Source organism: Cardiocondyla obscurior, linkage group LG08 (assembly GCF_019399895.1).
Source record: "Cardiocondyla obscurior isolate alpha-2009 linkage group LG08, Cobs3.1, whole genome shotgun sequence".
NCBI lineage: Eukaryota > Metazoa > Arthropoda > Insecta > Hymenoptera > Formicidae > Cardiocondyla > Cardiocondyla obscurior.
The window spans coordinates 2,409,781-2,430,752 of NC_091871.1; the positions used below are offsets into that span (position 1 = coordinate 2,409,781).

Below are 20,972 nucleotides of genomic sequence, written 5' to 3' on the forward strand. Positions count from 1 at the left end.
GCCTGCTTCAGCGGCCGGCGAGCCGCCTTGTCTGAAAGTGTTGAAAGTGAACAATGGGCAGTCGTTCGAGTCACATCGTTAATTTCGCTGTTAGATCGCGGTCAGTCGTCTTTGATCTCAGATCGATACTGTGATCAGTTATTTTAAATTCGCACGAAGTGGCCAGATTGAGCGAAGCAAGGTAACAGCAGTAAAGTTTGTCGGTGACAAAAGATTGTGCAATCGATAAGAATTTGTGATTTAAATCTTGTTGATTGGAACGGACGTACGAATGATAAGTGATCTTGCGTGAGAGTAGACGTTCGCGGTCAGTTGCGTATGACGCATAGATATATATCGAATAACGTGCTGCATTTTTCAGTCGGAAACAAGGTCGTTTCTCGCGCTGTTATCAAAAAGACTGCCCGCACTTCGCATACCGTGTGCCTTTGTTACACATTCGGCGATGCTGTGTATTCCGAATTGACGGTAAGTGCGTCGTATTTTCCTTAGAAAAAGCTTTCCGATCGAACGACGTGAGGATCGTAGTTTGAATTTATTCGAGTTACACCTTTGCAGAGTAATACTGAGGGATAAAATTTGCGGAATATACCGATTACTTTGTTCGACCATTTCCTAGTAAACGTCACGATGGATTGCAAGGTACCCCGTAACCTCGAGATACCTTATCTACAAGCGATACAGAAGGTACCAGGCAATACTGCTGGTGAGAAATGGAGCTGGATTGGGAGATTAACTTCGCTTCCGGCCAGCGAACATCGTCAACTTCCATCGGAATTGCTGCCTATTTTGCGCGTAGAAATTGCGATCAAGGATAAAAATCACGAGGACATAGCATGGGCACTCAAGTCTGATGATTTGACGATAGTAAATAGGGCACTCAAGGCTCTCTGGTTTTTTGACGGTAGTTGTAAAGAAATTGTTGACGTCTCATATTTCTGCGAACGTCTCTTTCCTTATGTCTCGGTAAACGCAAGGATGCGTATTATACTTACGCTTGCACGTCGATTAGCCGGCAAAGATCCGGCTTTCGCTCAGCAAATGTTCACGGCGGTGACATCTATGTATGGCATTCAAACCGCTCGTCCGCTGATTATCGCTTGCGACGAAGCCTTTGCTTATAAAACAATTGTAGATAATGAATTAGTCTTGCCCATAAATATCGTTAAAAATATCTTTTACAGAAATCCAGATTTAATAGTACGTTATCTCAAATTAATAAAACCCAGCGAATCAAATATAACTGAACGTAGTCCTTTTGCAATTGGCATTGATACATATGCTTCTTTCCTTTATAAATTACTAAAGAAGCGGCTAAATGCTTTCGTAGAAATATGTGAACTGCACGAAAATTATCTGCAGGGTATTGCTTTGAGTAATACGTGCGCAGAAATATTTCTAAAGAAAGCACAGCAGCACCTGATTAAGAAGCCGCTATTATACATCAACATCTTACCGCTAAAAAAAATTAACGAGAGTTTAATGGAAAAAATATTTTTAGATCTATTACCCCCAGAAGAATCTTCTTTCGATACAAAAAAAGCGCTCAATTACTTGGAGCATTATCCACGCGATAAAAAGTACCGTTTGCTCTGCGAATCGTATAAAAAAAAATATTGTACCGATCTTCTCGATGAAACAGTAAATGTAACGCCTGCCTTATTAGAATTGATGCCTGCCGAAGAACGGATTAATCAAGCTAGAATCAAATTGAGGAAGCAGAAAGGTAAAGATACTTATTATTATAAAGATATCACGGACTACACGACAGCTTGGATTTGTTATTTACCTATTAGTGAATCTATTCCAGTAATCAAAGAGTTAATCAATAAAACTGCGGACGATTCGGATAGGCTTAGTCTAATTTTGCAAATTATATACGCTTGCAAGATTAATAAGGATGACGATGCGTTGTGTAATACTTTGACATATATTTTAAATAGACATAAGAATGAAAGTTCTTGGATATTTGAGCGAATGTTTGATGAGCTTTTACAGATATACGACGTACCACATTTGAATGAAAAGCAGATCTCTCTTATATTGGATATCGTTCGATTATTTCATGTGAAAAATAACTTCGTACCTGAGGATATAGTCTCGGCTATTATACATTTCAAACTTATTCATAATATGCCGATAGATAAGTTGATTGATATGTACCTAAAAAGTGATCTATGGTACAAAAACTTTAATATACTAAAAAAGTATCCACAATACGAAAGACAGTGCCTTGTAACTTTCGCGAATGTCTTGAAAAAAATATCGTTTAAAGATCCCGAAGAAAAAACGAATCAGTATTGTCATGTTGTCGTGGCTATGTACGAATTTAATGAGAGATGCAAACAAGCGCGCGTTAAGATAGACACATTGACAATTAAAGATTATCCTTGGTTAATGAAGATTGTTTTCAAAGCAATACGCTCCAAAGAAGATCCCTGGCAAGTGAAAAGCGAATTGCAGAAGAATGAACCGGAACTGTACCGCACGTATTTTCCAAAGAGTATCGCGGATGTAACATCAGCCGCCGCGCTCTCTTTATTAAAACGGGATTGGCAAAGTGTATTAGACAATTGGGAAAAATACTTGGAAAACTGCATAAAGAATTATCATCTTAAACATGTACAAAGTTTTGTTAAGGCCACGCGTTGGTATAAAGATTTACCAGTCAAATTTGCTGATTGTTGCAAAAATTATTTACATGAGGAAGATACGGATAAAATATCACCTAGCATAATTATCTTAGCTATATTGCTTCATGGTGATGTGGTAACGAAACTAATTGATCCTTTCATACCTACGGAAAAGACAATAGATACTAATCATCCCAAAGCTAAAGACAATTACGAAATTATAGAAAATTTACCATTGGGTATGAGGCTTTCTAATCCGCCTATATCTATCGATCTCGTAATTAGATTGTGCGAAGGAGATTATTTATCAATAGCCTTGATGGCACTGATGAACATAGGTAGACGAATTTCTTCGCCAAAAGTAATCTCGGCAGCGCAAAAATTAATGAATATGCGCGTAAGTACGCGGAAACACGGAATCAAACTGATGTATTTAGCAACATCTGTACACGAGCTAACAGATTTTCTACGTAAAACGTGGGCAACTGAGACTCATCATTCAGTACGACAGGTCTTGTTTAAAACGTCGCAGAATTTCTTTCTTACAAATTCTAGCCCCGAAACTTGGTCCTTATATTGTGAAATGATGTCGACATTGAATCCGAAAGACGAAGATGTGCTTACGGAAATGAAGCTGTTTTCCGAGATTCCCAAAAGATACATAGCGAAATATCTCCAATTGTGGCTTAAAACGATAGATGATTTTCTAAAAATGGAAATCGAGATCCAGAAGATAAATAAATATACTGCTGATTATTTGCGAACACTCACTGAGCCCGTTTTCAATCTTTTACCCGAAGAATTTGCTGCGGATATACTTCGTAGATTTTTATTTCACATCAACACAGATGTATCGGATGCAGCGAGATGCTTTGCAGTATCGTACATTTTGTCACAAGATAAAGATAAATATGCCGCACGCATCAAAATATTCGCCGACGTTTTCTACAATGCAGTAACAACAAATTGGAATGTCGCACATCCTACGAAATCACACTTTACTCCAGTCAACAAAGCCGTACATTTATTCATGGATGATTTCGTTATCAATTACGTCGAGAAATTTTGCTTCAAAAAGTCTAATCCAGAGATTATTGATAATATGCAAACGATATTTTTATCTGTTTTAGCACCTAGTCAAGATGCTAAGTCTTACTTGCTGTTAGTATATGCGAAAAAGTTGCAAGAATGTACAATAACCGAAACCTCTTTTGGCTTGAAACTTGGTCAACAGTTAAAAAATATAACCGACATCTTCTCGTCGCTGTTAATCCCCTTTATGGCTGACGTTCTTAATTATTTTCTAAGCAGCGTATATAAAAATTCTAACTTAGACGAAATCAAGCTCGATGTCATAGAAGGCCTTATTAAAGCTAATAATACGGATTCCTGTTTTATGGCTGTGATAATGTTACCATCAACAATCCGTACAAAACATTTGTCGAGATATGATCAACTTATTACACAATTCAAAAAAATGGAGAAACCTGTTACTACTATTTTATATGATTATTTGAACAAAACAGATTTAAAAATTATTGATTAAATGAATAAATTGAACGAATAGAGTATATATAACGAATAATATATGTATATCATATGTATTTTTTGTAATAATGTTTTACCGTGATGGGTTTCGTAATAAATTACGAAAAATTTGTGGAGAAAAAAAAAACAAAAGAACTTAACTTTAAACATTTGTTTATGTATAACATTTTTGCAATTAACAAATAATAATTATAGTTTTGTTATGCTTAATAATGTTATAGAAACTTTATAAAATAAGAAAACCTCGTATTTTTTGTTAAAAGATTAATAAAAAAAATTAAAACTTGAAAACTATAAAAAGTAGGTGGAATATCTTGTGTTCCATCATATATCTTTTCAAATGATATATTTATTTGGTTTTTTTTGTTCTTCGTTAAGCTATTTTAGTATCTGCATTTTAAACAGACTCTAATGATACACTATCTTTTGAAGTTGCTGATATTTCCTTCCTCCACTTTGATAACCAGTTACTGGCAACAGTCTACAAAATTGAAATATTCGCTGTTATTAAATATTAACTGTATATATGCTCGTTTATACAGAAACGAGCTTCTTTCTTATTTTTATAAAAAAATTTTAACTCGTAAAAGAGAGATGAAGAATTAACAAACAATGGCAGATAAGCAGCACATGATACGGAGGAACGATAATAATTGCCATTACCAATTAAAAAATATATAAATTTCTACTTACATCTTGATCCTTTGTATTCTCTTTTTGAATTTTCTTAATTTTTTCCTCCGTTACTTTTAATTTGTTCCTTTCTCTTTGAGTTTTATGTTCCGTTTGATATTTAGCTATTGCTTGTGCCAATGGTCCTAACTCTCCTTTCATTGCAGAGTCGAGCATTGCCTTGGTATAAAAAAAAAAAACTTGATAAATAAACGGTTTACTGTACAACTTCGATTGATTCTTACATCTCGTCGTCTTTTAGCGTCGTTGGATGCACCTAACGGCTCTGTCTCGGTTTGGGGCCCCAGCTCAATAAGAATCTGAAAATCTGCATGTTCACCTAATCGAAAACCCACACCAAGTCTGGAATCAGTTCCTGAAAAATTATAGAAAAATTTATATAATGAAATTAATGTCATAACAGGTAAATTTTCTAATAATTTTATTTTATTATATACCTTTCTTAATTGGTGGAATATTCGAATATATTAATGATAATATTGTTGGAAGTTCCTCTGGTATGATCAAACCAGTTACATCTATAAATCAATACCATACATATATGTATATATTATTTAAATATGTTTAATATGACGTAAAATACCGATTTTCATACCGAATTTTTTTTTTTAATAAAAATATTTTATATAATATAATTACATTTAACGTAAAAATTTAACCATACAAATATCTAACATTAAAAAAAAATACTTACATATATCACAGAAAGCCAGTAATAGTAACAGTTGCGAAATTGTGATCTTCATGACGATCTTGAAAAGAAAATCTCTGTGTGCACTGGTTTTACATTCGTTAAATTTACGATATGGTTTCCATGGCTTTTCTGTAATTGACTATGACGAGCACGAATTAATTTTTAGACTAAAATATTTTCATCGTTCAAAATAACATTAATCCATTGAATTATTAGTTTTACCTTATCTTTTTAAATATTCCAAAAATTGTGTTATACTCAGAAAATAGTTCGTCCATTTTAGGCAACTCGTATTCAGTTACAAATTCGGTACAGTTTTGTAGATAATAACGATATATAATTTATTAAATTAAATTAAATTAATTTAAAGTTTAACAATATTTTTTTTTAACTAAGACAACGCGTAAACTCTGCACATTTAGGCTCACTGTGCATTTAATGTTTCACAGTAGCGAGATATTCATCAAATTTTTATAATATGTGGACACAAATATAATAATTACATTTAATTTTATATTATATATTCACATTGCTATCACTTTAATATTAGTATCACTTTGCACATTTTTTTTTCCTCAACAAATGCTATCTAATAATAATCAAATATAATGATAACAGACATGCATCCGTTCTCAAACTTACATGAAAGTGAAATCTAAAAGTACACACACCGGCGCCGGGCAACGACCAACTAATCTCTGTGTAAGAAGTGAACTGAAAATACCTTTACACAATACGCATGTCTTCAATATGAACCTGATGCGAGAAAGTGTGCTCGGCGAGACTCGCTTTTGAAGTGAAAGGATAGACGGTGGATTCGGAATTGAGGTCATAGGCAGCCGAACTTAGGCGCCGATATTGGCTCTCGGTTGATTTTTTTTATCTTGTACATGTTTTTTTCATTTCATACGATCCTGCAAATTTCACATAATGTTGTAACTTCAATAGGCTCGATGCGTTTGTGACAAATGACCGATGAACGGCCTCGTGCTACTGATCTATGATCAACGTACCGTCGAGTCAAGGATACCGTTTCACGACGTATTACACGAGTTACGGATACGCTTTAAATAGGTGTCATTAGAAAATTACACCGGAAAACGACTAAAAAAATTGCATACTATTCGATTAAAGTACGTCGTGTACTAAAAAGAAAACTTTCTATTTCAATAGCAGTAAAGATAAATATATCTTAGCGTATGTCGCAATAACGGAACACAATTAATTTGCTTTTGTTTAAGGCACGTAAAGATGTTACTTGAAAAATCGGTAGTTTATATGAAAATTAAAATTAAAATAATATTAAAAATTAATATATTTTAATTTCAATGGTTTCAACAATAAAGGAACATATACCGAATATGTAGCTATACAAGCGAAATTGCATAATGATCAAATTCATTAATTTATTTAGAAATCCTGACTGCTAGTTTAAAAATATGTAGTAACATTAAATCACCGTGCTTTTTATTAAACGTTATATTTGACGTTAAAAGGATTTAAACCAAATTTTATTATTTTACGTTCGAGTAATTCTTTGTTCATTATTTAAATATATTTTAAAGATCTATTGTAAAAATTGCAATTGCGCAGTTACGAGTTTCTAATCAAGGTAACCATTGCGGCTTAAGTATTATTCACCTACTCGCAAACAATCAGCAAGGCAGCCAGAGGCGTAGAACTTCCTAAGGGGAACGCCTATTATCGTTTCGACGTCATATTGTGCATTTGTGTTCACATGACTGAGGACGCAAACGGCCACGTATGAGTCCGTCACATCTGTGCTTACGAAGCAAAATGTAATATTTAACCGATAAGACGGCTACGAAAACGTGTGCAGCTGCGAATTCGAGTGTTGCGGGTACGATAGACGTAAGCCGCGTGTTCATCTGTAATCACCATAAGATTGCAATGTGATTGAGCGAATATACCATGAAGATATTCTGACAAGTAATCAATAATTTAACTGATTCGACATGACTGACGTTGCTTACTTGTTATTGCGCTCACGCAAACCTTGACTTCAGATTACAGTAAATCTCTGTAAATGTCGCAAGTGGATCTGTTTGGTCCATGGGGCCTATTGATTGTAATTGCGACAGGTGTAGGAATCATCTTAATCGCAGTGCTTCTGTTTTTCTGCTTCCTCATGCCCGGCTGTGTCGCCTACGAATATTTTAAAAAACAAAGTAAGAACATTGACTACTTTAATTCTTAATTTTCTTAGCATTAATATTAGGTAATCGCAGCTTCCGAAAGCAATAAGAGCATGCATGAATAAAACGAGCACTGAAGATTTCACGATTAAGTTAAAGCACTATTATTATGAATTTTTGAGATCATATCTAGGCAAAAAGTCGTAATATTATTTTCTTGAAATGTTTTATCCGCAGGGAAAGAAATAAAAGGCGTGCCTCCGCAAATAAAAAATCTAGAAAAGGATAATTTAAAATTGAGCGACATTAGTTACAGATCTTGGAGGCTCGGTAGTTTATACGAGGACGACAATGGTATGGAGCTTTTGTTGCATTTAATTTTAATTTTAATAGAATTTTAATTTTAATGGAATAGAAAAAACGTATGTACACACTTAAAAAATTTAAACAAAACAATTTAAAAAAAATGTTATACCTGCAGGTACTATAAGTGAGAACGCGATATCTCATAGAGACTTAATTAACTCCACTAACGCTCAATGTAAAGACGCGGAATGCTCTTCAACACTGGTAATTATGCAAACAAATTGAACGAGAACTCGTAAGGTTTTGCGCCGTTTGATTAATTAATTTGATTTATTTCTCGATATTACAGAATTTAATTCATACAGATAAACAGAAAAATGATAAAAAAATAAAAGAGTTTCCGACCGAACTGACAATGAGCTTGCAATATTTGCCGCCCTGCGACGATATTATTACCGGAAAATTTGTTATTGGTATCGAAGTACGTTATTGAAATTATATGCATTAAATGTAGAAGTTATTATTTAAAAGAATATCTTAATATATTTTGGATGAAGCAAACTTACCCAAATGGAAATTAACTTTATTCCATATTTTACAGGCATTGTGTGGCCTTCCTCCGAAACAATACAATGGCACGTTGGAACCTTATATCGCATTAAATATTATAAAACAATCATGGAGTCACAGAAAGCGTCAAAGACTGCATAGTTTTCGAACGAGGAGCATCAGGCACACAGCTAGTCCGATCTACAAAGAGACTTTTGTTATTGCAAATGTAAAACCGCAGGAAGCTAAGGTATACTACTGTGTTTGAAAAAATGCTGTAATTTTTTTTATCTAATAATTATTTTGTTTTTATAGGAATGGATATTAGATATTACTGCATATGATCACGATAGATACGCAAATCATACAGAATTGTGTTCGCTCAAAGTATCGCTGAAAGATGTAAAAAAGATTTTTTATAGTCCAGAGATTCATATGTTCAATTATAGAATGAAACCATCGAATCAGGTGATTAAAATTTAAATTAATCAAGTTAATGTACATTAAATATATTTAAAAAGTATATATAGCAGCTGATATATAAAGTTAATAAGTAATAAATAAATAAGCGTTTAAAAAAATTATTAAATAAAAAATGTTGATGTAATTTTAGATATATATATTTTTAGATATAATATTAAAAAGAAAAAAAAGATATTATTATTTTTTTTTTTTTTTATACGACTATTTTCGTTGATTCTAATTTCCTACCCACAGTTTTCGGGAGTTGTTTGAGACACCCTGTATAAAACGTTAAAAATAATAATCAAAAATTAAAAAAAAAAAAAAAATACATATAATCATTCACTTTCTAGGAGTTTGGTAACATTTTATTAGCTATGAGCTATCTACCTACTGCAGAAAGATTGACTATTAATATCATGAAACTACGTGATATTAAATTACCAACTGTGTTGAGTTTAAACGATTTTAGTAAGTATTTATTAATTTAATAGCGTATACTTTATCGGAGCGGCTAAGTTTACGCCCGATTCGCGCAAGAGTTTCTGTTATCATCGCCGTTCAACTGCTGGTGCTGATTTTCAGCCAGCAATAATTAAAAGTCGAGATCCCGGCCGCGTCGTATACAGGGTGTATTCGAACTAGAAAGTGACTTACTTTTATATTACATTCACCACCTCTCGTCTTGCACCACCAGTTTAAAAGCACCTTGTACATTATACAACATAAAAGTAACGCATTATATTTATTCCCTTCCTTTCATTTTCCTTTTCTACTGTGCATAAATCGATTGTGATCTTTCACTTAACAATTTATAAAAGATTAATTTTTTTTTTTTTGTAGATCCGTATATTAAAGTATTAATGTTAAATGGAAAAACGGGTAAAAAAATAAAAAAGAAGAAAACCAAATTCTTACGTGGCATCGTGCAACTGGAGTTTAACGAGATTTTGACATTCGATTTGGCAGTCACCCAACTCGATACTGTTCAATTCCTTGTGGTGCTTTGTAGCAAGGTATATTCTTAAAATATAGAAAGATTATTAAAAATATATAACTAATATATTAATGACAAAAATTAAAAGAACAAGAAAGATACATTTATCGAGTACAGATACAGGGATAATATTTAAAAAGTCGCACTATTAATAATCATTTTAGGTTATACCGGAAGGATTACCTGCTAATAGTGCCGATGCGAGTGATAGCGAAGAGTCAGTCAGTTCCTTTAAAAGATCTACCGATTTTTTTATTGGTAAAGTAGCTCTTGGGAAAGGCGTAAGAGGTTCGACAGAAAGACTGCATTGGTTCTCAGTGCTTCAAAATCCAAGGAAACTTGTTACCGTTTGGCACACTCTTAAATAATTAAATTTATCGTTATGTTAAATATTTGTAACAACAGAAACGTTAAAACAAGAAATAAACATGAATTAATTAATATATCAAAGGATGCAATATTGTTATAAGCAAAGAAAGCAACGTTAGGTTAATTTAGAAAGATCGTTAGAATTTTTTTTTACTTTAAATACAGATTATTGATTAAATTAGAATATTACCGGAATGATATATTAATTATTTCGTTCCGACGTATATGTCGAACGCGTGCTGTTCATTTGTTCTTCATACTTCTAAATTCTAAATCTAAGCTCGTGTAAATTGCGTATGCACTAATCTAAAGCTACCGTCCAGTACGTTCGTTTCAGTTCAATTGAAAAACAAGTGCCGCGCGGCATAAGATTTTATTGACAAACGGTTAGGCCATATCGACCGTATTGTTTCCTTGTTCCTGGATGTAGCTCGTATGTAGCGAATGTAAGAATAGGTGTCGAGCATGACATGAACGTAGGATAACATGGATCGCATGGATCGAATTGAGATATCCCCACTATTCCCTCACAAAACTGCGAACTTGCTGCACGCCTCTGCATTCTCGGTATTCTCTGCATGCCTCTTGTTACTAACCGGTACGTGATATAATTTTCTAACCTTAAAAAAAAATGTATTAATGTACGTTGATTGTTGGCACTCGATAATCTTAAAATAAGTTATATTTAATATTTTCGTCTTTACTTTAGCTTGACTTTCTCTGCCAGTAAACTAATTTACGCATTTTCATTCAGCCCAGACCCTAATTTATGGTGGTCCATGGACAACGTTATAACGTAGTAATTTAGAAGCGTGTTCTAATCACTAACATCGATGATAATTATCCTCGTTTGTATGCGTATGTTATAAAGTAGTATGTCTCAAAAGATGAACAAATTTCGTCATCGTCCAGGTAATATTCATGGATAATAAATATATTACAGCAATAGTATGATAATTATTTATTTGTGGAATCTGTTTTTAGGCGCTATTCCTGCCACTGCCAAAGAAATAAGAATAAAAAGTATACAAAATCCTTATACCATGAGAGCTTATGAAATTGAAAATTACATACAGGCACTGAAAACAATTGAAGAAAAATTAGTAAAGTTTATGAAAATGGGTGAGAATTTAAATAAAGAAAAAGATAAAGAGAAAAGTGCCACAGTTGGTGATGTAAGTTGCATATTCTTCTTGCTCACTCAAAGTTTTCTGTATGGAGATTTTAATCAAGAAAAATTGTCAAGGTCTGTCATTTTTTGTAGTACAAGATTTTTTTATGTTTCTGTTGCAGATGGTTTTTATTCATCTTATTAGTTACAATGATGAGATAAAACTACCATCATTTGTTTACCGTGGTTTAATAAATCATATTAATAAAGATGGAGCATATTATATTTTTTTAGTGGATCATGGTATTAGCATTGAATTAACTAGAAACAAATTTTATATACTTCCACAAGATTTTATTTCTGATAAGTATTTAACGAAAACTGTCGGCATTTTTGGTATTTTACCGATTTGTATGAAAAATAATGACTCCATGCCAAATAGCTCCAACTCTACAGCAGTGTAAGATTTCTTGCAATATTACAGTTTTTTTTTCTTTTTTTTATAAAATTGTTTAAAAGATTTTAAATATTTAAAGTGTTGTAGAAAAGTGGACCAAAGAAGCGATTCAATTTATAAAACATCTTCTTAGCTTTATTGAAGTTATATACTTTGATCACCTAGTCACAGATGAAAATAATGGAAAAGAATATGGAGAGTTTTATTTTAGTATTGATGAAAATGTCGTGTCGTTAAGCGAAGCTTTGTTCAATAATTATCATGCTCTCTATTTAGAAGGAGGTATGTGAATATTTTAATTGAAATTTTTTTACGTTTAATCTATTAAAATAGATATAATAATATTTAAATAACTTGCAATTTTATACTTTTATTTATTTAGATTTATTGAAACTTGCCGAAATGGATCCACAACTTAGAAAAAGACGATGGCATGTTTTACACGTAAAATTCTCAAAGGATAGAGAAGAAAGAAAAATTCCGACATTTATTAACAGAATAAATGATTATCAGACGAAATTTTTTCTTAGGTAAAAGTTTTTACATAAGAATATTATATGGAAATATTCATATCTTTTATATTTTTATTTGTTATCAGTGAGAAGATTTTAATACAAAGCTCAGTAGACTGCGATGTCTTAAGTGACATTACAGATCTTAGATATCCTAAAGAAGTACATGAGGTATGTAATTCAACGTTTTATTGTTACGTTCGCACTTGCGCTTGGATTTTTTTAGACATTCACTCGTGCGCGAATTAAAGATTTTTTTTTTTTTTTAAGGGCTGGATGCAAAGTATCAAATCTTCCAGACCAAGAAAACTTCAATCATATATATGCCCAGCAATAAATAATGGATTAAATGTTGTTGCCGTTGGATCATCACAATGTGGTAAAACGACCGGCTGCATACTGGCTGTTTGTGGTCAGATAACTAAACTTGAAAAGGTAAAATAATTTTATATAAATTTTATTACTATAAAAAACTTAATAGTTTAAATTTTTATTAAGCTAACTATGGCATAAGTACATGTAAAAAAAAAAAAAGATTTGCAAAGTATATTTTATCGTTAAAATGTGCACGTTAATATTAATTTTTATTAATTAATATAAATAATATATGTTTTAGAAAATGCACAGTGCGACACGTCCATTAGCGTTAATTTTATGTACCTCAACATTTGAAGTAATCTTTATTCAATCTTTGTGCGATTTATTTCTAAAAGCATTTAAAAATATAAGATCTGTTGCAGCATTCAATGGCTTATCGGATAGATCAGTTGCGGTAAGTTTTTTTTTTTGTCTATATCATTATGTACGCGCGTGAGAAAATATTCAATATTTTTTTTTTAATTATTAAAATTACTAATGAAATCGGTTACAACAGAATTTCCATAATCATAAATATTATCAACGTTTTATTGCTTCTTTCAGGCAATGATATATAATGGGTGTCAAATTTTAGTGACAACACCACGTTATTTGTCTCGATTTATGAATGAGAACAAAGATATATTATTATTTGACAGGCTTTCTTTTTTAGTGCTTGATAACGCTGATGTAATATTAGATAAATATCACCACTCGGTCAGTATAATCTTTTATGTTTAATATTATTTACGGGTAAAAATGTTAAAAATTTTTAAATTTTTAATAGATAGGACAACTCTTTAAGAAACATAATGTAATTGAAAATCGTGAACCACAAGGTGATAATAGACCGATATTGCAAATAATTATATCTTTAACAAGTTGGACAGAAAAGACTAAGAGGTTTGTAAATTTTGCGATGTATAATCCATATATATGCATTGCGTCATTTATAGAAGCTGTTGTCTTTAAGTCTGTATGTCCAAAACTCTATTGTTTGGAATCTAAGCATAAAAATAATAAAATATTGGGTAAGAATTCTTAAATACAAATAAAATATGAAAATTTAACGATATTAATGTCAATTAATTATATATAAAATATGTTTTTAAATTACTTCAATATTAGATTTATTAAAAAATGATAACGGTACGTTGAGAACAGCGATAATATGTGTAAACGCCAAAGAGGCTGAAGAATTAAATAATTCTTTAATTTCAACAAAAAAAACTTTATTGATTCACGAAGAAATGAAATCATTCGACATACAAGGTAAATTTATATTTCAATTGAATTGAAAATTGTTTTATCTTATTTTAAATTACAGTTAATTTAATTATATGTTTTAATTTTTTTTGACATTTCTATATTAATTTATATTTTGTAGCTTTACGAAACAGTTGGATGTCGTGCATATATGGCTTCTATCCAATATTGATATGTACTGATCCAGTATTATCTGAACTTAATATTACTAATATTAAATGGCTGATACATCATTCTGTGTTATTAAAATTAAAAAATCATTTTAATTATAGATTTTCTGTACTTTTAAATAATTTAACGCAGGTAATCGTTAAAATAAATGTAACATTTGTTTCGAATTTTTTTTACACGTAATTACATTAAATTTATATTTAAGTATTTTGCAATTAATGTTATTTTAAATTTAAGCGTGTTCCTGATTGTAAAATTACTATAATTATTGACGAAAATAACAATATACAAGTTCAAAGCATCATAAAAATGTTACAACGCATGAAAATTGAAATACATCCGGAAATATTGTATTACGTTCAGGTAAGCTGACATTGGATATTACTTCACAAAATATCAATGTATTAAAATTTTTAATTGTAGTTTATAAAATTTTAGAAAATAGCAATTACGTTGGAAATGAATAAAAAAGACTATGTTCTTTGTGATAATGTGAAATCGTTTGGCTTTTGCCAAAATCAAAGTAATTGTGTATTTAGACACTGTATTCTTCGTGAAATTGATATGCCAATGACAAATGTACAAATGTAAGTAGTCTTCTGTTACCTTATCGTATTGCTATTTTAATGTTTCCAAATTTTATGTATAGAAATGATAAAGTTAAGTTGGTGGTGTTATATATTCATGATACGACGCATTTCTCGGCAAGAATTGTCGAACATATTCCACATTCTGATAAATCGGACAAAATTACATACTCCAACGTTGAATATATGCAAACTGCGATGAAAATTCAAAATTATTATGGAAATATTGAAAATAGGTATGTATATTTGATTTTTATTGTTTCTGAATTTCAAATTTATACTTCGTTAAAATTCCTGTTCACTTACAGCTATTTTACTTATACACTTACACTTATATATATTTATAGGAAAATGTGTATTTCAACGAACGTAGGTGACATTTGTGCTTTGGAAGACATTCTCGACACATTTAAACGAGTACAAGTTTTACGCGTTAATTATGATAGCAATAATTTTCAAGATGTAAAATATGTAGATGTGAGATGTATCGACAGTGGTATTGTACGAGAATCCGTTGATGTAAGATATTTATTTTACATTATATGTGATAAGACATCCTATATATTAAAGTCAGCAAAATCGAAAAAAGCTATTCCTTTGATATTTCTCCTATAAGAATGTGTTGTTTTACAATTTTTTTTTTTTTTATAAATGGATTTTATTGCTGTTTAGGTACGTAAATTAATGAATATGCCAGAGGAACTACAAAAACTTCCAACACACGTTGTCGAAGTATTTTTAGCAGATTTAGTACCACAAGACGAGGAATATATGTGGAATCGATATACCAACGAACAAGTGCATAAATGGTTTGCAAATAACTTCAATGGAAGCTGCGATTATATTGGTGGAAAAGTAAGTGTCAGCTTAGTGAAAGAAAATTAATAAGATAAAAAGAAACATATATAAATAAATTTTTTTGTAGGTTTGCCTTCATCTTGGCAATACAATATGGTTAGACGATTTAATAATTGGAACAAAATTAAATGGCCATTCCACTGTAAAAGTTTCTTCTTTAAAAAAAGAATTACTTTCTGGAAAATATGCGGTTTCGGATAGTAATCATTTATTAAATCTATTCGAACTTTGCAGAAATGGTGGATTGACACATTTTAATGTTCATGACACAAGTATCTCGGAATGAATACAGACGAATGAATCATACTTTTATTATTATTATTATTAATATTATTATGCCTGACTTAAAATTCTTTTTTACTCAAGAACATTACTTATTAATGAATACGAACTTTTAATTTGAATATGAGAAATAAAATTAATTGGCTTTTACTCTACTTATTGCATTTTTTGGTATGTTTTTAAATTTTCTACTTTTCTTATTTTTTGATAAGTTTGTTACTTCGTTTCTTATTAATTTTTTGGTTATTTTTATGGGTACGTGATGAAATTATCGTTGCTTAATTATGAATAAAGGTTAAATTAATAGTATCACACAAATTTTCATTTTTGTAATATTATTTATTGTTTGAAACATTCCTAATATAATAATAAAGCAATGTTAAAACATTATAATATTTTGTAGATATTAAACATGAACAAAAATTTATTCACAACGAATCGTTTGTCAATACATCAAATTGAAATTCTACTTCGCCACTTTGTGGAATAAAGGTGAACGCCCAGGAAAGTGTACTTTCCTTCGTAACATTAGACACTCTACGAAACAAATGCACGCCTTGTCTCGTATACGGATCCCAAGACACACGCTTGCCAGGTACTATTTCTTCAATTGGACCACATGATACCGACAGATCCGAATCCAATTGCCAATCTACCCATATAACAACACCATTGCAGGAACCGCTACTATAAAACAGAAAACATTATATATAGAATCTAAATCTCTTTCGAAATACTGATAACAAACATAACTTTTCTGAATAAGTTTAGTGTTCACTCAATATTCAGTAACTCACTCTAAAATTGGAATTTTTCCTGTTAACTTTCTACGTTCGTCGAAATTTACGTTTCGTGTTAGATCGAGCTTTATAATATCAAAGGACGAAGATAATGCTCTGCAGGGGTACTCCCAAAGTGGTTGTGCTTCTACGGGATTGTCACTTTTCTCGCTAGACGCCTGAAAATAGAGTGCAATTTACTTTTAGTATTTTAAACAATATAAAATGAGAAAAAACTAACTAACAGAACCAACTTGAATAAGCCTGTCGAAAGAAGAAAGGTCAAAACCCTCGCAAGTACCAAGAGGAGCCCTTATTTTTTGTAAATCCTTAAATTCTACGGCAACCGCCTTGATCGTTGCCGCGATCGGCATCCTTGTAATACTTGATGGATATCTAGAGGCCAGATACCAAAATCGTAAATTCTCCCAAGGTACAATGGAGCTCAGAAAATATGGCTCGCCAAAAATAAAATCAATTTCACTTGGCTCGGGCAGACCATCAACCGACTCGACGATCTTTATTCGATCGCAAAGCCCATTTGCCTGCACAAACATTTCCATAGTTCTGCGCGATAGAAAGTTTTGTTCCAATAAAAACACCTTTGCGCCCAATCTTGCAACCGCGAGAGCCAACAGACAACCATCTGAGACACAGAGACAAACGCTATTCGGAGTAATTTTCCGCAAAGCCTGTAGGTACCTCTGATTACGAGCCATGTCGTTTAATTGTCCAATACGCGTTCGGGAATATGCGATATGCGCCCAACAATTGCACTCAGGCCTATGGCAATCTGGAATTTCATTCCTGTAAAAGAGATTTTTTTACTTAATGTAGGAAAACACAATTAAAATTGCTATTTTTAAAACAAAAAGTTTAAAAAAAAATTGGTTAATAATTTTAAAAAATAAATAAATAATAATTAGATAAAATGTGCAGTAAAATTACACATAAACTTACATAGGTCCATTTAGTAATTTAAACCAAAATGAATATTCATCATGATAACCGATAAGATTAACCTCGACGTTATATGTAATAGGTACTTCTTCTGGAAGATAATAGACAGCTTGCATCCAGTGATCACGCCAAGGTATTGAGTCGGCCATTTTTTGCAAACTCGAGGCATCTTTCTTCACGTCATCAGGTACGTTTGGATGCTCCCAAACGGGTGCACAACTTAGTAATATCTAAAAATAATACATGGTTTAAATAATACATGGTTAAAATTCAAAAGATTATTTTAAAATAATTAAAACAATAATGTAAATGTTTCATTACCTGATTATCTGTATCCATGTTCAAGTCCCACCACATAAAAATTGCATGTGCAATTCCACTTGTTAGCGGTTGCGTCAACAATGATACTTTTTCGTTGTTTAACAATGGTGTTTTACCGGACCAATCAAACCTAAAAGTTATTTTCAAAAGTGTTATATTTAAAAATTACTATTAAAAATTATCAAGATTAATCACATAAATTTATAAATTCATAATTTACATAAATAAAAAGTAAAAAAGCTCTCAGAAAAATCTGTCCGATTTTTTTTAGTCAGTTTCGTGCGTCGTAGATAACGCGATTATATGAAAAATTTATTATCGCAACTATTAATAATAAGTATGTGCTTTGTTTTTCGAGAGATAAAATTATTTTTAAAATACCTGAAAATAGGCTGTGCTGGCAATAAAGGCACAAAAGCATCGCGCGATAGACGTGACAGCTGCATGTCGTGTACAGCTGCAGCACCAGAGCACGCTTGGATAGCTGATGGAGCATCAACTAACAATTCTCCATTTTTTATAGGCTTTACTCGGTTCCAAGCACAAACTTTATCACTTTCGACTACTTGCGCCCATACCGTTCCTCTGTGCGGTACAACTATACTGTTTTCCTAATATAAAAATAAAATATAAATATATTAAATAAAAAAAAAAAACCTTACATGTAAGAGTAACGTTACCTCGAGAAGAACCTCGTGTGCATGACGAAACGTTGATAGTGCCCCTTCACCAATCAATTCGGTGTCAAATACTTCAGTGACTAGAATATTCGCGCGCTTTGGCATGTCACCATCGTTTCCTACTATCATTTTCGTAGAACGTTTACGAACTAATTTAATTCTATCCTCGAGACCGTTTTCTTTAATTATTTTTGCAGCACAATTTGCCATTGGTTTGAAAGCCTAAAACAGACAAATTTTCCCGCATAAACAAGAGTTTAAAAAAGATTTCAAAAATCTCTTATTTTACCTCACATGCCGTTATAGAATCTGCTCCACATCTAGCTGCCATCATCGATAGCAAGCCTGTTCCAGTGCCAATGTCGAGAACATTAGCCTCTTCACCAGCTTGATGCTTTTTTTCGATAGCAGCTTTGAGGGCAATGTAATACTTCTCATTCTATTACATAAAATGTACCATGTTTAAATTTTGCTAATTAAAGATTTATTAAATAAAATATAAAATTATGTGACAATATAACGAGATACTGACGCGCTCATGATCATGTAACATGTCTGCAAAAGCGGATCTTGCTACTTCTTGATGATAATCGTAATATTGATCTTTTTCTTCCCACGAGGCAACGCCAGTGAGAGGATTCAAGCACTGTGTAAATATACTCATGTTTCGATTACGTGATACTCTCAATACAGTATTACAACTAAATTTTAACATTCAATGTTGAAATGTATATGCAAAGAAATGGAAGATTCATTTAAATACTTTGTTTCTCCTTTATCTCTGCTTTTTGTACCTGTAAAAATTGCAATTTCAAATATTTAGATAAATTATTGTAAAATATATATGTAAAAATCATTGTAAAAAATATATCTTTCTTCACTAAAATTATAACTTATATAAAATCTTACTGGTAATACATGGGATGAGCTACTGTAGATAATAATGACAAAGTCCTCAAGCTGCCATATACATCTTGAATTTTTATCAATTTATGAGCTACCAGTACAATTTCATTTTCTCTCTGTTCCAGCATTCCAAAGATTTTCAAAATAGAAAATTTTTCCTGTAAAATTATAACGATATATTAGGTAGAATGTCAAGCTGTTAAATCATAAAGTAAAAGGTTTGCACTACTTAAATATTTAAATAAATTATTATAGAACATTAATATAAAAAAAAAAAAAAAAAAACTTTAAAGTCTATACAAGTTATGCATCGGAGATCAAGAATAATTATTACATATACTTAACAAACGTTGCAATACTAAAGTTTTTTTTTTTTTCCCTCCTCTCTGCTTCACCAGTACTAAAGAGAGTTTCAAGGAGGTTAGAGTATTATACCCCTAAGAAACAGCTTTCTGAAAGAAGTTTATCGCTTTACCCAAATAAATAGGTGCCTTTCCTTGTCATCCTTGAGGTACAAAGAGTCCGTGGGAAGTTCCTCTAAATTAAGAGTGACTCTCGCCTCGTGATCCGACGAGATACTTCGTAAAAAAGCTTTTCGCGCGGTGCCGGACACAATTTCGCCGATCGTCTGCACGCTCTTTACGCAATTCTCTTTGTAATCGGGCAGGGACACGTATCGAGGAATATCCTCGATTAAGAGTGGGATATGCGGAATATCGGACGGCAAACAGTTCTCACGTACAGCCAGACACACCGGCCAGGTAGGTGATTTCAAACGCGCCTGTTCCATGCCATTAGACCACCATCATGCAACCACATCAAACCACATGTCAGAGAGCCCAACTCGGAATCGCGACTTCCACGCGTACAAATACAGAGGCTCGTCCGTGTGAAGCCGACGGCAGCTGAAACGCTGGCTTCACACGGACGAGCCTCTGTATTTGTACGCGTGGAAGCCGCGATTCCGAGTTGGGCTCTCTGCCACATGTAAGTAAAGAGTGCCGACACTGCTACGAGTAACGAAATACAAAGCGCGCACGGTCATATAATTCGCACGTTTACACGCCAATTCAAAAGAAAGAAAAGGATAAAAAAAATGATATAAATACCGTATCAGTAGTTCATACAGAATTTTTAGTGATGATAGTACAATGAAATACGCACGACTTAAAGAGCCCATTAATTTTTATTCGTTTATCATCTCTCTGATTAAAGTAATAACCCATTTTAGGTTACAGAATAAATGTAATTTTGATATTTGTTACTGTTTATTATTAAGATAAAAATTATATAAGTGTAATGCATCTGCATTGGATTC

General features: G+C 32.1%; 5 protein-coding genes across 10 annotated transcripts; 3 read left to right on the top strand and 2 right to left on the bottom strand.

The window, feature by feature from the left end:
* Positions 1-20: 20 nt before the first annotated feature.
* Positions 21-4,339, top strand: LOC139105109 (uncharacterized). Its single transcript, XM_070661015.1, has 3 exons — positions 21-181; positions 362-468; positions 559-4,339. The coding sequence occupies exon 3, from the start codon at positions 631-633 to the stop codon at positions 4,177-4,179; it is 3,549 nt and encodes a 1,182-aa protein (XP_070517116.1). The 5' UTR covers positions 21-181; positions 362-468; positions 559-630; the 3' UTR covers positions 4,180-4,339.
* On the bottom strand, positions 4,318-7,295 carry Snsl (snustorr snarlik). Of its 4 annotated transcripts, none has more exons than XM_070661027.1 (6): positions 7,214-7,295; positions 5,569-5,707; positions 5,312-5,392; positions 5,099-5,229; positions 4,875-5,033; positions 4,318-4,662 (listed from the first exon to the last, which is right to left on the bottom strand). In XM_070661027.1, exons 2-6 carry the CDS (start codon positions 5,618-5,620, stop codon positions 4,579-4,581), a joined length of 507 nt encoding a protein of 168 aa, XP_070517128.1. In that variant the 5' UTR covers positions 5,621-5,707; positions 7,214-7,295; the 3' UTR covers positions 4,318-4,578. The 4 variants fall into 4 exon arrangements, with proteins under 4 accessions (XP_070517128.1, XP_070517127.1, XP_070517126.1 ...); XM_070661026.1 differs by lacking the exon at positions 7,214-7,295 and adding an exon at positions 6,293-6,422; XM_070661025.1 differs by lacking the exon at positions 7,214-7,295 and adding an exon at positions 6,211-6,294.
* Positions 7,296-7,615: 320 nt separating this feature from the next.
* Syt20 (synaptotagmin 20) lies at positions 7,616-10,509 on the top strand. The gene is made up of 9 exons (XM_070661023.1): positions 7,616-7,757; positions 7,962-8,078; positions 8,206-8,294; positions 8,380-8,511; positions 8,632-8,829; positions 8,895-9,047; positions 9,395-9,512; positions 9,885-10,057; positions 10,203-10,509. The coding sequence occupies exons 1-9, from the start codon at positions 7,616-7,618 to the stop codon at positions 10,404-10,406; spliced, it is 1,326 nt and encodes a 441-aa protein (XP_070517124.1). The 3' UTR covers positions 10,407-10,509.
* Positions 10,510-10,616: 107 nt separating this feature from the next.
* LOC139105111 (putative ATP-dependent RNA helicase TDRD12) lies at positions 10,617-16,401 on the top strand. 2 transcript variants are annotated; one of them, XM_070661019.1, is made up of 19 exons: positions 10,617-11,005; positions 11,117-11,319; positions 11,392-11,582; positions 11,701-11,978; positions 12,055-12,257; positions 12,358-12,505; positions 12,574-12,658; positions 12,758-12,922; positions 13,104-13,259; positions 13,409-13,561; positions 13,632-13,875; positions 13,973-14,116; positions 14,232-14,413; positions 14,519-14,644; positions 14,720-14,868; positions 14,931-15,104; positions 15,216-15,387; positions 15,541-15,723; positions 15,794-16,401. In XM_070661019.1, the coding sequence occupies exons 2-19, from the start codon at positions 11,283-11,285 to the stop codon at positions 16,010-16,012; spliced, it is 3,009 nt and encodes a 1,002-aa protein (XP_070517120.1). In that variant the 5' UTR covers positions 10,617-11,005; positions 11,117-11,282; the 3' UTR covers positions 16,013-16,401. The 2 variants fall into 2 exon arrangements, with proteins under 2 accessions (XP_070517120.1, XP_070517119.1); XM_070661018.1 differs by having other exon boundaries at positions 11,162-11,319.
* Art7 (arginine methyltransferase 7) lies at positions 16,327-20,044 on the bottom strand. 2 transcript variants are annotated; one of them, XM_070661020.1, is made up of 11 exons: positions 19,989-20,044; positions 19,658-19,812; positions 19,281-19,542; positions 19,038-19,187; positions 18,749-18,970; positions 18,450-18,679; positions 18,069-18,198; positions 17,748-17,977; positions 17,033-17,594; positions 16,806-16,966; positions 16,327-16,695 (listed from the first exon to the last, which is right to left on the bottom strand). In XM_070661020.1, exons 3-11 carry the CDS (start codon positions 19,461-19,463, stop codon positions 16,437-16,439), a joined length of 2,127 nt encoding a protein of 708 aa, XP_070517121.1. In that variant the 5' UTR covers positions 19,464-19,542; positions 19,658-19,812; positions 19,989-20,044; the 3' UTR covers positions 16,327-16,436. The 2 variants fall into 2 exon arrangements, with proteins under 2 accessions (XP_070517121.1, XP_070517122.1); XM_070661021.1 differs by having other exon boundaries at positions 17,042-17,594; positions 19,989-20,043.
* Positions 20,045-20,972: the final 928 nt, after the last annotated feature.